This window comes from Cupressus sempervirens, chromosome 9 (assembly GCF_028749045.1).
Source record: "Cupressus sempervirens isolate cs-2001-9-10 chromosome 9, ASM2874904v1, whole genome shotgun sequence".
Classification (NCBI taxonomy): domain Eukaryota; kingdom Viridiplantae; phylum Streptophyta; class Pinopsida; order Cupressales; family Cupressaceae; genus Cupressus; species Cupressus sempervirens.
Genome location: NC_143126.1, coordinates 521756792 through 521778057, shown reverse-complemented (window position 1 = coordinate 521778057; position 21266 = coordinate 521756792). Strand labels below are relative to the sequence as shown.

At 30.6% G+C, this 21266-nt stretch overlaps 1 protein-coding gene across 1 annotated transcript; it reads right to left on the bottom strand.

Moving 5' to 3' along the window:
- Positions 1-318: 318 nt before the first annotated feature.
- LOC149539642 (uncharacterized) lies at positions 319-21263 on the bottom strand. Its single transcript, XM_089799280.1, has 5 exons — positions 19393-21263; positions 19237-19287; positions 18945-19017; positions 641-933; positions 319-489 (listed from the first exon to the last, which is right to left on the bottom strand). The coding sequence occupies exons 1-4, from the start codon at positions 20511-20513 to the stop codon at positions 739-741; spliced, it is 1440 nt and encodes a 479-aa protein (XP_089655406.1). The 5' UTR covers positions 20514-21263; the 3' UTR covers positions 319-489; positions 641-738.
- Positions 21264-21266: the final 3 nt, after the last annotated feature.

Sequence of the window (21266 nt, the reverse complement as noted above, 5' to 3'; positions counted from 1 at the left end):
AACATGTAAAATGACATTGAGTGCTCTCACATCAATTCTAAATGAGTAATTCATAAAATATATTCTTTCTAGAAGGCAGTCTTGAAAGAAAATAAGTTTATGCAGAGACTGACTACACACTTTTTCTTTCTATCCCATCATAAATTGGGACTCCAGCTGCATGCAACTCTTGTTATAATTATTTCTAAGATTACCTACTCCTTCCTATCCGTGTCTATTAAACAAAAACATATTTAAACTCTTTTACTTACTTTTAGTAATCTAATTTTCATAGTATTCTTTTGGAAAAAAAAATACTTGGCTGTCTTAAGAATTGAATGCAATTAATGTTAAGCATAAAATATATTTAATAAGACCAACTTAATTCTTCATACTCACCAAAAAGAAAAGGAGAAAAAATAATATTGCTTGTTTATCTTTATTGGACCAATAGTTTCATCCTTAGTTCGCTTCAGAAGTAACCACGGTTGCTATGCTTTGGTCGTATATCTGCATGGATTTAAATATTACGCATCCACTCATTTATTGGGTTTATCTACTAGAATTTAATCGGGGAAAAACTTTCCAAAATCGAAAAGATTTCTGTCAGAATAGAAATGATATATGATAAAACTGAATTAAGGTTAAAATCACAAATTACCTCATATTTCGAACATGCATTGCCTTTTCTCCAAATTGGGAGTACATATTCCTTCTCATAGTACATAAATAATCTTAGAACTAGTGTAACCTCAACGGTTAGTGCCCGGTTAAGCTTCTTTGATAATTTAAAATCATCAAACATACGTTGGAGTAGCTCGGCAAAAATGGAGCAGCAGACACTTTAGATTGATGGCTCTCTTTCTTCATGCTGCTGGAATACCATATCTCATCTCGCACATGTTGCAATGTAAGAAGTGGTAATACTGCTTGCCCTCTGCAGGTGATCTCAATCTGCAAAACCATGAAAAAATTAGCAATACATCTCCACAAGATAAATAATATATGAGTATGTGAATTATTCAAGAACCCCAAAGAAAAAGAATTATTGAAAATTTTGCTAATATATCTTCAGTTCCTAAGGTTAGGATGTTGGATAATATATCTTCAGTTCCTAAGGTTAGGATGTTGGATAATATATCTTCAGTTCCTAAGGTTTAGGATGTTAGATAAACAGCTCTTAATTGTATTCTAAACAGGATGTTCCTATTCCATTTTAATTCAATTATTTTTCTAAACAGCTCTGATTCTAAACAGGATGTTCCTATTCCATTTAAATTCAATTATTTTTCTTTAATTGTATTCTTTTTCTTTTTCTCTTTTCTAATGAAAGTAGTTGAAATCATTAAAAAATTATTTAACTAATATTCATATAATAATTGATGACTTAAATGTGTTAAATAATTGAAATTAATTTACTTTTTAATTCTTAATTTTTCAAAAGTATTATATTTAAGGATGAACATGAAATAAGAATTGTAATAAAATGCCTGTTGAAATTAATTTACTTTTTTATTCTTAATTTTTCAAAAGTATTATATTTAAGGATGAACATAAAATAAGAATTATAATAAAATGCCTCTACAAATTCTATCTTGCAAAGTAATAAAATAGACCTCTATAAACACAAACTAACGATAGTATAAACTAGAAATGACTGTACAAGTCAAGATTGATCAAAATATCTATGAAAAAACTAAGGTAAATATATTTTTCAAGGATTTGTTATTGAATTTCTTTTTAAAGCAGCTTGCATGACCACATAGAGTTGTTCATCAACTCTCTTTTAATTGTTTATATTATTATCTCCTTAAAAAAATAACAAATGAAATGTAGTTTCTAATGGCATGGTCATAGACAAAATCACCAAAGCTTTGCTCATGTAATGTCATGATGTTTTATAACATTGTGAAGTCAAATTGTCCGTGAATTTTTCTATTTTTAAAAATTTAAGACATGAACGAACTACAAACTAGAGATCTCAACTTCTAACTCTTTCACAATCCCTACATGGGGCCTATAACAGTATAGTGACTTGAAAAATACACGCTAACTAAATTATAGTCATGGTCTAGTGTGATTTCATTAGAGTAATTCAAAGAGGAAAGACATGATTATAATATTCACTATCGTGGCTTTCTTCAATTCATCCATTGATCAAGACCAATTTTAAATAAAAATAACTACAGGTTGGATGTTTACCCATTTCATGTAAGGTGGCAATACTAAAAATATAAAGTTGATTGGTTCCATAAAAGTTATTTGAGATTTCCTCATTTTATTACACCTAAATGAAACACTTCAACAAAAAATTCCTAATATGTTTGCATTAGAGTTTATTTTTTATTTTTATTCTAAACATAACAATCTATTGGATTTTATTAAAAGTGAACAAGAATATAGTGAATAAATCTAAGATGACAAACTCAAACTTGCACTAAAATTCTAATTATGTATTATTATTTTATCACAAATGACTTTTTACTTTTTTAATGAGTGAACTTATTTTTGATATCAATTTGAGATTTTTTTTATTTAATAAAATTTTAAAACTATCATATTAATAGATTTTTCAATCATTTATTATTAACTATTTTTCTAAAGTTTATTTGTACAAAGAGCTTGATGGAGCCTTACTCTACTTATGCAAAGATGTAATCTCATATATTATCATATGACTCTTCAATTCATTTATAATGAAGTTTCCATTGAGGCTAACAATAATGAGTAATCCAATTTTTTACATGATGCACCTACTAATAAGATTCTTTTCTAATTGCAAAATTTTTTTTCCAAGAACTTTTTCCTACTATTTCTCTTTCAAAATTAGCTACAAATATCTTCAAAGTTGATTGATTGATTTTTCCTTTGGTACAAATAGTATTAACATCATTGATACTCTAATAGATCCATCTAATTATTGTCATTCTCAATATCCCTCATACCAAAACATTCTTCTCATCTTGAAGTAGATGCATGATATTGCGTACCTATTTTCTTCTCAATTAAATATATTTTTTACCTCTTACATCTCTCTATCTATTTTTCTATCACCACACCTTCCACTAATGCTACATTTACTTCACCCACTATCCTATTTCCCTGTTATCTTGCTACTAGTACACACCTTACCTATGTATTCTATCACTCATGATATTTCATTGTCACATATAATTAGTTTGCACCTTTTTATTCATTTTATTGCATGACCTATAATTCTACATCTTTGTATAATTTCCTTTGATTCTCATGTTACTTCAACAACCATGTTATTTCCACCTCCGACCTTAGTGTATAACTAAATATTGAATAAAGATGATCTAGAACACATATAACATGCCAACAACTCTTGAATTAAAATTTTAGCATCTATATTACTTATTAGTTTGTAGAACCTTTCTCATTTATAGTATGAAAAAAGGTGATCTAAAATCATCAATAATCTTTCAATGTGGCATGTCTTCTTTACACTTATATGGATTTTTTTGGTAAATTATCCACTTTCCTTCTTTACAGTTATAATATAAAATGGTTATTCCCATAACCTCCTAGTTCTATTTATTATTTTGATCAACAAAATATTAATTAACATATCATTTAACATAAACATAGGCCTCAAAGATAATATTTCAAACTAATTAGAGTCTGTCTAAACATATAATGAGAATATTAGTACCTGTATTTTATGATATAAATCACTTTGTATCAGAATATAAAAAAAAAAACAAAAAACATTCTCCTTATTGTGAACTATATATAGAAAATTTTCCATGAATTTTATAAATGTCTACATTGATTGATCTTCCTCTTACATTTATGTTAGATCTATATATATGACTCTATAATATGATGAACACCCTCTTTCATAATTAGCATAGAGTAAATGTGTATTATATAGATAGTATTAATGATGGAAACAAGTATTTGGTTTGTAATTTTTCAATATTGTCAAAATCTATAATAGTAAATGAATATTTATACTTAACATTTTCAATTTTACATTATCGATTTCAACAATTTCCTAAACACCTTGTGGTTCTATGATTTCTATAGATATAGATATGCAAAATGACATATTTAATGATCATATAGATGCATTTATGAGAATGAATTATATTAATACTATATCCACTATCATCAATTGAAAAAGTACTATATCCACTATCTTAGAGATCTCATTATTTCTTATAATAAATATTATGGTGTGGTAGTTTATTTCCAAAGTGTCTTCCATTGATTTTCATGATAAGGGACATCCCCATTGATCACTCAAATTATTTATTGTTCTTATTTATTTCATTCTTTCCTTGTTTGTAATCTATAACTCTATTTCAAAATAGATAGGTGTTATTCTATGATCTTTAAACAATATCAAATTTTTTTAATTCAAATTTTTTAAATTAGCATTGTATCTTAGGTGGTCATTCTCAAGAAACCATTCCTATCAATATAAATAGGGTTTTTATATTAGTGAAAATCAAAAAATATATTTTAGGGGTTCTACTTTTACAACCAAATTACCTATATTGAGGTTACTAAGGCATTTAGATGTTCTAATCTACTAGTATTGTTTAGGGAATAATTTAACAAGTTAACATTTTAGTCATTGATATTTTATTATCTCTTTTTTTTATGTGATATTAGTACCTATTAAGTTATACTCTTATAAATACCGGAGCCTAAATATTTTTGGCATAACTAGTGATATGATGATGTTAAGAAGAGTGATGATTTGGCTACATCATGATCAATTACAATTTTTCTATTGATTTCCACTATTGATCTACTATTCCTATTATATTTCCAAGCATACTTATAGATAATTGAGTGTTGTAGTAAGAATTTGGTGTAAATACGACTGTAAAGAGATCATTAGGCATATATTTTGGGATGCATATGTTGATCTATGCTAGTGAATATAAGAGAAATATGATTGGTGAAGTGTGCAACTACTAGAATAGTTAGTGAAGCATTATAGGTGATTTGATTAGTTTATCAAATCCATGGTGAATGAAGTAAATTGGTCACATGATGATGAGAAGGATAATGTTCACTAAAAAAGGAAGTTTATATAGTTATGATAGGAAATCATTTGTATGATAGGTAAACTATTTTTAGCATAAAAAGGTGATAGTGGAGAAAGTTTCAAGTTGGAGGTGATAAGTGGGGATATGAACAGACGTGGTAACAAAGAATATGTTCTTAAGTGATGGTTAATGATCTAGTCATTAGTGATAGATGTTGAAGTTGTGATGAATCTAGATTAGTTGGTCATAATCTAGTGACATGGATGTATATGTGGATGTGATGATCTAGCATCAAAATGACTGGGATTGATTTTATTGAGAAGATTCTAAAGCAATCGCATTATATGTCAAAACATGCTGACCTCTAACATAGATCACTATGAACTAGTTGGAGAAGTCATATAAAGTGGTTAATAACATAAGATATCACCCTTTTGAGGTTGGATCTAGGTGAGATATTTGAATTCCCAACAATAATATGTTTAGGGTTTTATTAAGTTGGTAGAAGAGGAAAAAATGGTATAAACAAGAGAATAAAGGATAGATTTGATATTTTTGATTGTGGTCTAGTTTGTGTAAGTGAAGAAGTGGAAGGTGTGATCTAGATAGGAAGAAGTGGGGAGAGAGAGAGAGAGAGAGAGAGAGAGAGAGAGAGAGAGAGAGAGAGAGAGAGAGATATTTCTTTTGTTCCCTAATAGTTGTAATGGGTGAAATCCCTTAACTTGGTGGATCCTAATAGGTCCTTATTGTAAATTCTTTAATAGAGTGACACTTTAACTAGTGTCCAAAGTCCTTTGGGAAGGGTACTCCTCATATGGCTAGAGGTAAATCATCTAGCAAGGTGGCACTTAATAGTGTCTTTGAAAACTCTTAATAGGGAATACTTCAAAAGAGTAGAAATTATTTGTGGGTACTAAACTCCACCATTGTTTGGATCCAAGTTGGGTTTATGAAGAACCAAATATCTATGTCAAATATATGAATAATTTCATGCATTGGATGCTTTCATTTGATGGTTTAAGTTAATTATAAATTAGAGGTTTAAAATGTGAAAAAAATAGATTATTTGGCTAATTACTAATTTACTAGCCCCCTCCCCCCTCCCTGTGAGACAATGATGCTCTCCAAAGGCTAACCAATAAAAATCCTTTAGCTTTGATATCATGTAAGAATTTTCCTAAGCAAAATAATGAAAATACCTAGATCTAGAAGATCGATTAATAGCACAAAAGAGAAAAAATGATATGAATCTCAAATGACTTAATTCATTGACGATCAAAATAATAATGGGTCATGGGATGCCCAAATCAAATTCATATATTCAAATATTCAAACACAATACATACAGTCGTGCTTGAATATGTAGGTGATGCAATATAACTAGGAGTCATGCAAGTGATAAGCATAAAAATGAAGCACACGTCTTCCAAAGGTGGATTATCCTGAAAGGATAAGAACACAAAGACCTGTATCACACAAAGAGAGGCATGAGACAACATGTCCCCCTCTTTGTAATCTAATTTCTTAGGACAAAAAATATAGCCTAAATCAAATCATATGATCTAAGCCATTGTCATAGAGTTACCCATTAGCTATCGATAATCTATGTATGTGTTGGTTTCACTTTCATGACAAACTTACAAGTAATATTTTGTTCTACTAGTTGGGTCTACATCTTTGAATGCCAATAATACACTATAAATAGGGAGAAAAGGTAATTCTGGAAAGTAGATAATTTTAATAAGGCTTTGAAAGGGAGAAATGAAGTCCATAAAATATTAAATTAATAGATGATGCATATCTCATATCTATAGTTCACCATCTAAAAAAAAAAAAATCATCAAAATAACTAAAAATGAATAAAATTATTATATTATAAAAGTTAATTTTCCATACTATTAGATATATAAATCTAATTATATAAAATATCCACCTATAAATAATCAAGGAGAGAAGTAATAAGGTAAAAAATGTGTAAGTAAATATCTTCCTCATGAACTCTCCCTTCTAACAAGATTAGAAAAATTTTCAAGCCCTAATAGATTTTTTCAAACTCACTTAAAATTACAAATATTTGTCTTAGCAACTCAAAAAAAGAAATGGATAAAAAGTAATAAATTGTAGAGGCTAAATAATTATTAGAACTTAAAATCACAAAATTCACATAGATCTTTCAGAAGAAGAAACTCTACTAGGACAACTAAAAATAACCAAATTAGGTAGAAGATAATCTTCAAAGGAAGGTGTGTTTGATATGTCCAACAAAAAATATACAATAAAAATCATGACTAAGGGCATGAAATCTTGATTAAAGTATGAGGGATACAATTGGATGGAATAGCTCAAAAAGTATACCATAAAATTCATGATTGAGGGTGTGAACTCTTGATTAAAGTATAAGGGATAAAATTGGATGGAATAGCTTATTTAAAAATATAAAAAATACATGAGCACGAAAAACTATCTGAGGGGGAAATATTTATTGCATCATCCTAAAAAATTCTATTCAAATTCATGAAGAAAAATCAAACGTATTTGACCAAACAAATCCTTCTTCTAGAATCTTCATGACATAATTCTGTTAATCACGTAAATGCTTGATCATGATCATTGATCATTGAGACATGGTACCACATCATGACCAACTCATTTTTACTTTCTACGTCACCCATATTGGCCATTGATCTAAGTTCTACCACTGATAACTCAAGAACACAAATACTTTATGTAGATACTTCTTTTGTAATTGAATTACTTGCTAACGGATCATCCAAATAAGTTTTAGTCACTACCATAGCATCTAAAGACTATTTTTCACCTTCTTTTCTAATTGATCAACACAACTAATCATAGATTTAACATAAACAATAAAATTACCTATAATTTATCATTAAGTGCTCTTGCAGTTATACTATCAATCTTCATCGAGTAATAAATTTCTTGAATCAATGCTTTAAGAATAGTGGTCATACATTTGACATTCAAATTTATCCCCAAGTCTCTCATAACGATACCAACCACTAAAACTCACTTCATTGACACCTTAGTTACCATAATTATACTAAAGAAAATACTAGGAAAACTAGGTCAATACATTACATCAATGAAAACACAATAATTGATATCATGCAATAAAATTTTCATTGTGACAACTCTAGACATCAACAACCATTGATGCATTAGTTATGCCAACAATCTACCCCCTTTGGCATTGATAGAAACACAAAACATCATCTTCTTACCTATTTAAAATACTTAACTTCTCCTAATCTACATTGCTAGTAACTCAAAAGATGTATCCCCCTTTTATTGATCTTCTATATATTTATTATCTTCTTCACTTTATCTAATTCGCATTCATTCCCCTTATCATATATAATATTCTCTCTTTCTCTCTCATCTTCAGTGTATCTCCCTTTTGGTTTCTCTCTCCATCTCCCCCTTTAACAATAATTATAAATGTGTCAAATAATTTGACTAGTCATGTACCTATAAAACTCTAACTATTTACTACCCTAAATTACTTCACTATATTGAATCACTAACTAACTAACTAACTACTTCCTCTACTTGGAGTAGTCTTATAGTATCAATTCAAACATAAGATATTCAATGAGTGCAATGGATTGATATAACAATATCTCTTCTAGTATAATTTATGTAGAGGAATGAATCATAACCTACCTCTTTGATACTCAAATGTATCTTTAGGCAATGACTTTATGAGTATATTTTCCACATGCTCCTCAGTAGGAACATACTCCAATACTTCTTTCTCATGTACCTATACTCTAAGAAAATGATAATTGATCATAGAAATATGCTTTGTCTTAGAGTACATCACTAGGCTCTTAGATATGTTGCCACCACTCTTGTTATCATAGTAGATACCCACAAATTCAATTACCTTTTCTTTAATTCATTCCAATATATGCTTGATCTACACCACTTGTATAGAATTGATAAAAATAACAACATATTCAACTTTAGTTGTGGATTGAGATATATGTTTCTTGTTATCCACATTTCTTGCCCAATCTACATTAGTAAAAATACTTAAAGAAAACCCCCCTTGGAAGACTACCAAAGACCACAATCTTTAGTCCATTTTATATACCTAAATATCCTTTTTAAGTTACCATCATGCATGACTCTTTAGGATTAGCAAACATTCCTAGTAATAAATCTAACTATCTATTCTATGCCTAGTCTATTGTGCACAACATATTGAAACTTCTCTATCATAGATCCATATAATATTTCATCCACATTCTTAGATTCATCCTACTTTGGTATTTTGCAATCAATCACCATAATTGTACCAACTAATTTTGAGTCTTCTAACCCATCATTTCTTTAATATATATTTTACATGCTTGGATTGGTTAATGTAAATTCCATCTTTAAGTTATAATATATATAGTTCAATTAAGATATTTATCTCCCCAATCATTGAAATATCTTGAATCCATTCTTCATATGATTTGAAAATGCTAATATTGGCTCATTATTTAAACAAAAAATGATGTCATCTACAAAGATTTCAGCAATTAGCTTCTTCTTATCCTTGTCTATCTTTAGATACACATTACTACTATCACTTTTTCTAATCAATTATGATCATATATGAATTTAGTATCTCATACCATGCCATTGGTTCTTATTTGAATCCATAAACATCTTTGTGTAGCTTGCATGTTATATCCTTTCCATCTAATGAAGAAAAACCTTTAGGTTGCTCAATGTACAACTCTTCTTTTAGGACACCATTAAGAAATGCTAACTTAACATCCATTTGGTAAACCTTGAATTTTTCATATGTAGAATATGAAAGTAGACTCATCACTCCTTCAAGTCTATCCATAGGTGAAAATATTACACCATAGTCCAACCCTGTCTCTTGTGCACACCCTTTACACACAAGTCTAGAGATTTTTTTCACCATGTTACCTCACTCATTTATCTTATTCCTAAAAATCTACTTGGTACCAATCACATTATTATCAAATGGTTTGGGAACTAGTGTCTGAGTATTTTAATTCTCAATTTTTTCCAACTCTTCTTTCATATCCTTTACCCATTCAACATCCTTTAATGGTTATTGAACCCCTTTATAAGGTTCAATTTGAGAGGAAAAATGTATTCTCTCTTTTCTTCCATCTAGTTAGAACACCAAAAACCCTATCACCAATAATTTTATTAGCACAATGACTTAATCTCATAGAACTTAGTAACATAGGTTCAGGTCTACTTCCTTCTCCTTCTATTTGCACTACTAGTTCCTCCTCATTGACTTATCTTTCTTGATCTTATAAATCTTACTCTATCAATTGTACATATACAATCCCTTGATATTTTTTTGGTTCCTTCTTGCTAGATTCATCATTCAACTCAAATAATTCATCAAGTCTCACATTTTCACTTTCTATTATCTTGTTATTTCTCTTGCGAAGGCACTTGTAGGCCTTGTTTTTTGTAGAATACCCTAAGAATCTATATACCTTCATCAATGTTCAGATCAAAAGGTCATATATCCTCATCTATCTTAATGTAACATCTCCTTCCAAAAACAATGAAATAAATCACATTAGGATTGTGACCATGCCATAGCTCATACAAAATTTTTTTGGGTACCTCTCTTTACTTGTACCTAATTTAATATATGCATTGTAGCACTTACAAATTCTCTCCAAAATAGTTATACCACACCTTTATAAATCATCAAAGTCCTTGCACACTCAACGATGGGTTCTTTACTAGGTTGAGCCTAATATTTGTGATAAATTTAAGGGCAATCTAAATGTTCGGGAGATAATAGAAAAATGGTATCTGACAGAGTATGTTAAAGGTATGAAGGTTTACAACCCTGAATTATCTCATAAATGATAGTTTCTTAGGATGATGGAAAGTTTTTTGTGGGGAGCATGGAATTTATCATTACTTTAGAGACTATAGTTGTAGTTTAAATAGGTTGAGTATGGAAGGAGAGAAAAAAAACCCTGTAGTACCAAAATGTCTTTAAAGGAGGCCTATAAATTATTTTTGGAAGCACAAAATCCCAAGGTTATAAATAGGTTTCAATAGAGAGTGGCTACATGATAAATGGAAAATTGTGGCCAAGATCCTCATTAATTTCATGACCTATCAAGGGAGGTACAAACATTTTCACTCTCATCTCTTTCCCATGTTGAACCTTTTTAGGAGGAATGTTAACTTCTTCCCTTTTGAATTTTTTTCTTCACTTTCTCATCCATTGAAAAATCTAAGGTTAAGGGTAGCCTCCCCCTTTATCAAGGCTTGTTATTACATCTTTTTAACTTTCACAAAGACCTTATCCCTCAAACTGCCCCTAATTTATCTTTGGAACTAAATATCCTTGAATTTCCCCTACTTCACCCACTCTAAAGAAGTTATAGACCCCCAATCAATCCCTAGAGATTCCCCTTCTTTCGGTACTCGAGTGATGTTGTACCATAAAGCTAAGCATACAAATGAATATCAACTAAATTAGGATGAAAACATAGTTGAGGTTTATGATAGTTCTACTAAGGGGTCTTTAAAGGAAATGTCCTTGGCCTAGACTTTGGAAAATAAGTGATTTTTTGAAACATTTAATCTTGAAGTGCCTCAAATTTGGACATCAAGTGATAGGAAATTTAAAAAATAGAAAAGAACACTTCCACCGTTTTCCCTAAAGCGGGACTCAACTTCTTCCAACCACTGATGGAAATCCCGTAAAAACTTTCATCTTACTTTAATTAGACTATCAAAATTAATAGGACAAAATATTCTCTGCCAAAGTGAACTATCCTCAACCTTAGCAACCATTCGAATTCTAATAGTAGTACTCAGATGAAATAAATTACCTCGAGTCTATTCACCAATAGTTTAACTCCAATAAATAATTTTTTTTATTCAACTATACAACACTCAACAAATTATACTTCAAACCTTTCACCCAATAGATGCCATCATAATTCAAGTCTTATTATTCAAATTAATAGACCCTTTATATTTTACTAAACATGGAGTATTATTACCAAACTGTACTGATAATCCATCACATTCATCCATTTTTATTCAATGGATATAAATTTAGATTTGTTAATCAAAAGAGCATGTGTAGATCACAGTCTATGTTCATGTCCTTTTTCTTTTCACAAATTTTAATTTAATTTTGATTTACTTTTAACTTTCATGAATTATGATAACTTGCATATAAATAAAATTTGGATCACAACATAAGGACAAAAAGTGTATCCTCAACACTTTTATTCCTTCATTAAATAGTCTCATTGATACTCTATCTTAAAATTTATAAACTATGGTGGTCTCATTGATACTTTGTATTTAAATTTATAAAATATGGCATCTCGAGCCTATACTTATCTAATTATGTGTCATTATTCCAAATTAATCAAGACTCAACCTTCATATTTATAATTTATCAAATCTTTGTCAAAAACTATAGGTGTAATTAAGAACTTGATGAAATTTTTATATGTGTTTCTTGATCTAGCCTTGACTATCATTAACTGTAACATCACATTTTTTATCAAAAATCTATTCTCTGTTATCTAGAGAACCATATATTGATCAATTGATTATTGCGATACCTTTTAAGATTATAAGGACATATACACTAATTTAAAATTTGGTTGAATGCATCTTCTATCTTATTGAAAACCATCAAATTATTATTGAAAGGATTAAGGAAAATATATAATTTATCACCTAGTTGTCCTAGACTAATAATCAAACTATTAGTGTGTAGATAATAAATATCCTTTCTAGATATTCTTGCATAATTTGTATAATAAAGAGTACAAATTTCAAGGCCACAAGCTAGGATCAATATTGTAGGAAAAAACAAAAAAAATAGATGGGCTAATTACACTAAAAATTGTGACATTGAACCTAGATAGATCATAAAAATTTATGAGCTCACTAGATCTTTATAAATTAAAATGAATTAAAATTATTTTTTACGTAATTGAATGGAATTTACATCAAAATATATTATTATCATGCAAATTTAGCTAATTGCTCATGAAGTATGTGTTAATTTTTTAGTATACCATGTTTGTGTAGAGTTTCAATATCTAACCAATTAATCTACATAAATTTATTTTTTAGTAGCATTTACATATATTTTAACCTAAAAAATATAGAAATATATATTTTAAGACTAAGACAATAGGATTTATTATCCAATTAAATATATACAAAATGGACATCCAACTAATTTTCATTTGTATCAACATTAGGTTCATCATTTGCATGATAAAAGGCACTTATACCCTAAATCCACAAAGTATAATGTTTCCATTTATATAAAAGAGAGGAAATGATGCACAATATCAAATATGATGTTCAATAAACTAATAATAAAATATCAAAACTAAAAAGTTAATCTAATTTCATTGGATGGAAAAGTAATGAATTTAGTTTTATAATAAAGTAAATTTTACAATAATTTTGATGGTGAAGAGCTTTTTTATTTAAATATGATGAAAAATAAGGAGAAACCCTTAATATGCTAGAGAATTCTCAAGCACTAGTTTAAAAAAAATAGGAGATACAAAGGTAGGAAGAGAAAATAAGTTCTTAATATATGCATGAATAAATAATAAGGGTCTATGACCTAGAATTCAAGGTGGGTAGTCTTGATAGAATAAAATTTGATCCATTCATATCTATCTAGTCTAATGAAGGACACAAATAAAATAAATTTGAATTACTCTAAGAGATATCTTTAAATAGTATTATTTTAGAGCATGATTAGCAAAAAAAAAAAATCCAAGGAGGATGATATGGAATTTCAAATTATCTAAATATAAAGGAAAGATATAGCACAAAAAAAGAGTTCTTCTTTTTCCACTTTAAGTACCAAAAGTGTTCTTTTATTAAGGGTTAAAATAAGTTTTTTACAGGGGACCTGAAACATGATTAGTTATTACAAAAGATTTAACAAAGAAGTCACAAAAAAGAAATAGTAATATGAAAAACTAGTACATGGAAAACACTAAAAACTAACAAAAATTACCAACAATTAACTCATCAAGAGACACATAGCAAAAGAAAGGAAACCAAAAAATAGAATGAATGAGGAAAACATACATTACACTAGATCCAAGACCAGATTCTCCTTTAACTCCTTGAATTTGTCAATGGTCACTTTAAGATTTGATTTGTTCAACTTAGTTCTCATTGACTTTAGTTTCCTCGAGCTCACTCTAGTCCTTTTCTCTTTTCTAGAGGATTTGTCTACAAACTTAGGATCCTCTAAATCAATAAACAATAACTTGTTTGCATTTTGGTCCATATAACCTACTAATTTTTTAGGGTATTCAACAATGGCCTCCATGATTCCTTGGTTTCTCTTAGTGATGTCATTGATCATATTTTCCATTTTCTCAATTATCTCCATTAGAATATGAATGAAATTATCATGATTACTGATTTCCCATATTATTTATCTTTCAATTCCATCTTGCATTTTATTGAAGATTTCATCCATCTTCACTTGCAGGACTTTGTACCTCATGTTTAGGGTTTTGATGTAATTAAAGGTCCATTTTTCCATTTAGAATGTATAAAGATAAATTGCCTTCACTTTTTCCATCACTCCAAGGGGTGGTTCAATATTCATATCCTTAAGATCATCCTCCAATTACTTAACATTAACCTCATCCAAATCCACAATATCGATAATGGAAAAATATCTTTTATGACTTTCCTTATAAAGAGAATCATCCATTTAAAAAATCTCCTTTTGGAATGAGGCATTAGGAGAAATATGCACATCATGTTTCACTAACTCGACACAATCATCAAAGTGTGGATCTTTTTTGTTTGAATCCTAAAAAATCTCCTCTTTGTCACACTCTTTATCCTCTTCACTCTTTTCATTCTACAATTGGCCTATCTCCTCCTACGAGTGATTTAAACTAGGGGATGAACATTTTTTTAAGGCATATATGTATTTTCTCCACAAAACCATATGATTGATCACTCTCCCACTCTTCAATCATTTCTATACTCTTCCCTTCATCCTCACTCGCACATTTTGACTATGTTTCCATCTCTTTATAATTCACATTATGTTTCTTCATCTTTGTTGACTCTAATGTAGAATCACCCAGTTCAACAATCATGTGTCTACCCTTCCCTTTACTACTTCCTAAGCTCAAAGTTTTTTTTTCCATTTTTGATCAACTTAGACCATAGTAGGGTCTCTTTCACATTTTGCACCATAAATTAAAAAATTAAGCGCATAAGCCCTTAATGCAGAATAAGTTTATTAAGTTTTTCCCTATAGGCCTTAATGTTGTGAGTTAGGGAATAGAGAAAATAGAAGGGAAATCAAACTCTTTTCTTGTACCTAAAGTGATTTAGAAGGAAAAAATTATAAGTGTGGGCTCTATCATAATGCTCGTCCATATTTATGTACGCCATCACCACTTTAAGAACCTTCTTCCAAAGGGTTTTAATTGAAGAAATCATCTCTATAATTTTTGACAAGCAAACCACAACTAGCCACACCAGGGTTCCCCTTGGCAGCTCTATCAAAATTCATCTTGAAATAGCCTTGAGGCGAGAAATTTCATCTTGCATTATTCCTTTGCTCTTTATTTTCCTCTTTTTTACCCACCCTAACTCCTTCAATCTCTCTGATATCAAAAGAAACTTCTCCTGAAGGCCACTTTGTATATTCTCAATGCCATTAATTTTAATTCTTTTGGCCAACAACACTAGAGAGCTTAAGGAATCCTTGGACACCCAATTATTCTATTCCTTCCATAGATTCCACAAAATATAAGGAGCAAGAAGAATCCAAAGATTCTTATCCACAACATGTTTGTGACCTTTCCACATCACCCAAAAAATTATAATCTTCCTCAACAATTTCCAACATAGATTCTATTTCTGGAGTATACACATCCAAGTTTCCCACAAAAAAGGGCACTACAAGAAAATATGGTCCACCACTTCCAAGTCCCCTTCACAAAGAAAACATTTGTTAGTTAAAAAATACCTCTCTTAGATAGATTGTCTATAGTAAGGATTTTTTTTTCTGAAGAGCCATCTATTGGAAGATGTCGATTTCAAAAATGAGAAGTTTATTCCTAATAGTAGCCCAAACAGAGGAATGTAATATAGGCCCTTGAAGAGAAGAAATAATGGGAGCCACCAAAAACTTTCCACTAGCATTTTCATCCCAATGAGTTGGTCTTCCTTTGACCTATTAATAACCAAAGAGTTAAGATCAAGCTTCACTTGGGTCAAAATTGGACCTATCATAGTTAAGTGGACCCAGTTATCATTTTGCCAATAGTGAGACACAAATGTACCAATCTCACATGTGCATCTCTTCTTAAAGGGAGCTAAGTGCACAAATGAAGAAATAGGTTGCTCAAGAAGCCACTTATCCTCCCAGAAGTTGATCCTCGGATCATTACCAACTTTCCATCTAGCTTTTAGTTTAATAGTTGACTTTTCCTAGTTGAATATCATTCCAAAAACTTGACCCATGGGCAAGATCATTCGAATTCATGGAATCCCCTATGCGAAGAACAAATGCAGTACTCATAGATAAAGATAGTATATCAATTTATATTTCTCTAGATCTCCCTCCTTAGTTGAACAAATAGATTCTTTAAAAGTGGAATCCACTATACATTTGAAGATTTTATATATATATATATATATATATATATATATATATATATATATATCCCATTATTTTAGGATATTGCATCATTACATTTTAGGCATTATTTTCTAGGTTTCAGCTACATTTCATCTAGAATTCTAAGATTACCATTTTTGTGTTAACATATTCTATCTCCTATCATTTGGTTGTCTATATACTTTAAAATTTGACATATTCTTTAAGAAATATTATTTCCTCATTTCCCCAAATTTAAAGGCATAATTTACATTTATAGTAAAGGTTCTTATTGGAACATAATTTTTCATTTATCAATTTGAAAGAATTGGGTAAAAATTATAATAGAATTTTAGAAGCGGTCAATAGACTAATGAAAAAGATATTCATTTTAATACTATATTTATTTCATATGTAAATGAAATGCTTATGAATCCAACAGGAAAGGTCTTTAGAGAACTCTACATGGATGAAGGATGTATCATCTCAATGCTTTGAATATTTACTAGACTTGGCTCCAAATATCCTAAGAGAAGATGAATTCTTTATAACCTTTGAGGAATGTCTATCTTGAAATTTAGGGATTGAAGATGAATACAATAAGAAAGATAGTAGAGAAGTTAAGATGAAAGATATTAATAATAAGTAGAGATCCTCCTATTTGAAAATGCTAAGAAGACAAGTGGATCCAAATAGAATAGAAAGTTCATCTTGAATTTGTTAGGTAGTACATATAATAATATAAAATAATTTTTAGAACAATTAGGAATGTTAGAGAAAGATCTATTTTTATTATAAGAATATTTTATCTTAAAAATCAAGACAAGTTATGAGATTGATGTAGAGGAAGAATCTATTATTTCATATTTAAAATAAATAGATGCAAGTAAGAAAAATAAATGAAACCCAACAAGAAAGAATCAATGGAAGTTGTACTAATAATGTACTTTAAAAAAATAAGCTCCTTAAAGTTGTAAGCATACTTGCTCTCTTTCAAGTATCTTGGTGTATAGTCTAAGAGATAGAGAAGAATCATCTTTTTATCAAGGAATAAAATGTTTGAATGAGACCTAAAATCTACTAGAATCATATTTTAGTTGGGATCTCAAATATGGAAACTTCTTATAGATAGAACATTGAGAAACTATAACCAACCAACAACAAAACACAAGCAATTTTTTAAGGACACTTGAAACCCTTTATAACCAACTTTTGAAAGGCAAAAATGTTTCCTTTGTTAGATGGTTACATTTCTAAGTATTTATGTTTTCACAAATTATACTTTCTCAATTTAACTTTTCTAAACTACATTATTTTTCCTAAAAAATATTTAAAACTCAAAAAGAAAAAGTTTTAAGTATATAAATAAATAAGCAAATCTTAATAAGTGTATTTGACTATATATATTTATAAATATATTGTTGCCATAAATGATATATTGAAATATTTTATATATATTTAAAAACAATGGACTAAACTCTTATCACGATTAATTATTAATTTTATATCGTCCTTACTGAATATGATAATTTCTCAAAACCTTCGTACCTCTGTTTAATAATGGCAGTTTCCGACGTTGTTTACCCTAGAAAGAGAGTTCTATCATAGAAACATTAAATCCACATTGAAATAAAAGGATATGTTAAATATGTTGTGTGAGGTTGTGATGCAATTTTGAAAAAAGAAACTATAGTAATAGATTATCTTAAAAGCTGTATGTCAGAAACCACGAAAAACATCTAGGTAGTGGGGTGTCCGTGCAAACATAGTTTCATCCTTCCGCATATTCGTACGAATGTTCTTAATAATACGAATCCTAAAACATTTGTTAAAAGTTAGCCAATTCCCAGATAGAATTGAAACAGCAGCATGCTACTGCAGAACTTAACATTAACAGTTAAAAAAATGGCTTATTTGCTGTCTGAAAATTTGACAGTATCTGTCGGCCATGGTTTACAGAAAATACTACTAGCTGCATTCAACAGATACTGTAACAAGAGTTTGTCAAAGATCTTTCTATTGTTACATTTCATATCTATCTCATTATACAAAGATTGCAAAGTTTGTTTTTAAGCTATTGTCCGTTTGCCAGTCAAATCATGTCATGATAAAAGATTTGTTGTTATGGTATTGTTCTGGTTGTTTCAGGAGGATTTACAGTTCAAACACACGTTTATTGCAATTTCTTCTCACGTTTCGATTGTAAATTAAAGAAATTAGGTAGATGTAAAACGGGAAAACAATAGAGGTAGGTTGTAGAAAGGTACCTCTGATTCGCTCTTCAACCCTAGCTTGCTTGCCAAGTACTTTTTCACCAGAAATACAGTTGTCGATCCGTCTCTGTAACAAAAAAATTCAGCCGGTCAGAACTGATTCAGGCAGTAGATTTATGATTTACAGTTCCAACAGTGTTCTAAAAATTTGAGCTTTGCAGTTATAAAAACGTCCTAAGCATTTGTGTTTTACAGTTATAACAGTACCCTGAAAATTTGTGGTTAACAGTTATAACAGTGCTTGAAAATTTTAAGAAAAATGCGGAATAGGCCTTTTAAGACCTACTTAATTCTTAAATACGTTTTCGGAATTTGCGGCAACAAGCGATCTCCATCCCTGAGAGCAAATCAGAACTCAAATCAATTAATGCGGTAAGAATATTTAAGAAATCAAGAAAAATGACGTCACAGAATACATGATCCATTGACTTGATCGTCTTACTTTGAAGGTGTGACCTGCAGCCTGAACCATACGCCGCCTTCACGTTTCCGAAGCTTGAAAGCCTTTCCATTTCCTGTCTTAGAAATATTTGCCTTTGCATTTTCAGTCTGAGAAATATTTGCCTTTGCATTTTCAGACGGAGAAATATTTGAGTTAAAAGCCTTTCCATTTTCAGCCTGAGAAATATTTGCGGTAAATGATTGCATTCCGGTGAATTGAGCCGAAATTTGTTTGTGCTGTGCCTTGTATGTCATCAATGGCTGTAAATTTTGTGAGCTTTGGTACTGGATTGTGGCGGGCAGAGCATTTGAAGGCAAATTTCTTCCAACTGAGATATCTGAAATAGCTGGTTTAAAGTCGCCGGATCTGGTCCATGCTGACTCGCCATCGCCGCTCCAGCGCCTTTGAAATTGTATGATGTCTCTGACGTTGTGTATCACCGGGGATTGCTGTGAATTTTGGTACATGAAGGTATCGCCATTAATGAAGCCGCATCTTTCTTCAAATTTCTTGTGGAAGGGATATTCGGCTGAAATTTTCGTTTTTGGAGAGCGGAACAATTCAATCATGTCCAAATTTGTAGAAGAAGAAGGCAGAGTTGAGGACGTCATTCCTCTGCCGTAACTGAAACCGTAAGGAAACTGGCAATCTATCTGCCGACTAAGCTTAGGAATTAATGGCTGGTTCCGAGTATTTAACCTGGAAGTATGTTCTCTATTTGCAGGACACGATTCTTGTGTGAAACTCATATTTCCAAGAGGAGGATGTTTTGATCCGGTGTGACTCTGAACTGATCCAAGTCCTAACTCAAGCCACCTTCCCATTCCCTCATCTTTTTCGTCTCCACGGCGAAAAGATTTGTTATGTATTGCAATTCCTCTTTCCCTTTCCACATTTTCTTCGCTATTTGACACGAGAGGAAAAAATATTTGCCCCTGCTCATGAAAATTTCCAAATTTGAAAGCGCTTCCACAATCAAGGCTGCTGCTGACACCTTCCGCCATATGCTCCGCTGTCAGATCCGATTCTCCACAATTTTCATTGCTAATTCTCAAAGTTAAAGAACTCGACAGATCGCTTGCGTTTTCTCCTTCCGTCATGCTTTGCTCTTGCAGTCGCATAATTTCTTCACCATATCACCCTTCATGTCATACCTCGCACCTTTACAACAACAAATGAAATTGACTCAAAGTACAAACCCTCGCATCTCAAACAAGCTCAAATCATGGCGTCAACTGGAAATCCACAATGAAATGGCGGAAATAAAAGCGTTGACCTCTTTTCTCAGTAAAGTAAACACTGTCCTCTGTATTTCAGGCTTTCTACAGGATGCGTCATGGCGCAAATCCTATTCTAAATCAAGAAAGCAGATGTGCTTATGCTGTGCACAGTGCCTCCGGTTCCTTTAAAAAGAAAAAGCTTTAATCTTTAGCGAAAATGGAGATCTGCGTGGTGTGTCAGGCAAGTCTGAGGTATCCATTATCCCATACCTGTACACACCTCCTTTTTTACTCAACGTGCAGCTCCTCTTGATCTACGTCCCATTTGCATTTGCCGCTACAGAAAGCATCAATAAAATAATATATACAGATGCATGGATCTCTTTCCGTATTTTATTCCAAATCAACCGGTTCCGAGCAGCTTTTGACCTCGTCTAACGGTTTAACCTCTTCTTCCGCAGGTCTTCCACTCATTTTCCGCCATTCTTTTTACTCCATAATCACGATCAGATGATGTGCTCCCTTCCATCAACCGTAAACCTAATCTAAAGACTTCTTTCATTAATTAAACATCAGAAAAATACTTAACTTGAGAAAAAAACTTCTGTTACTTTCATCTTTCGTGGTGTTTGCTCAAACAGAAATTTCAAACCC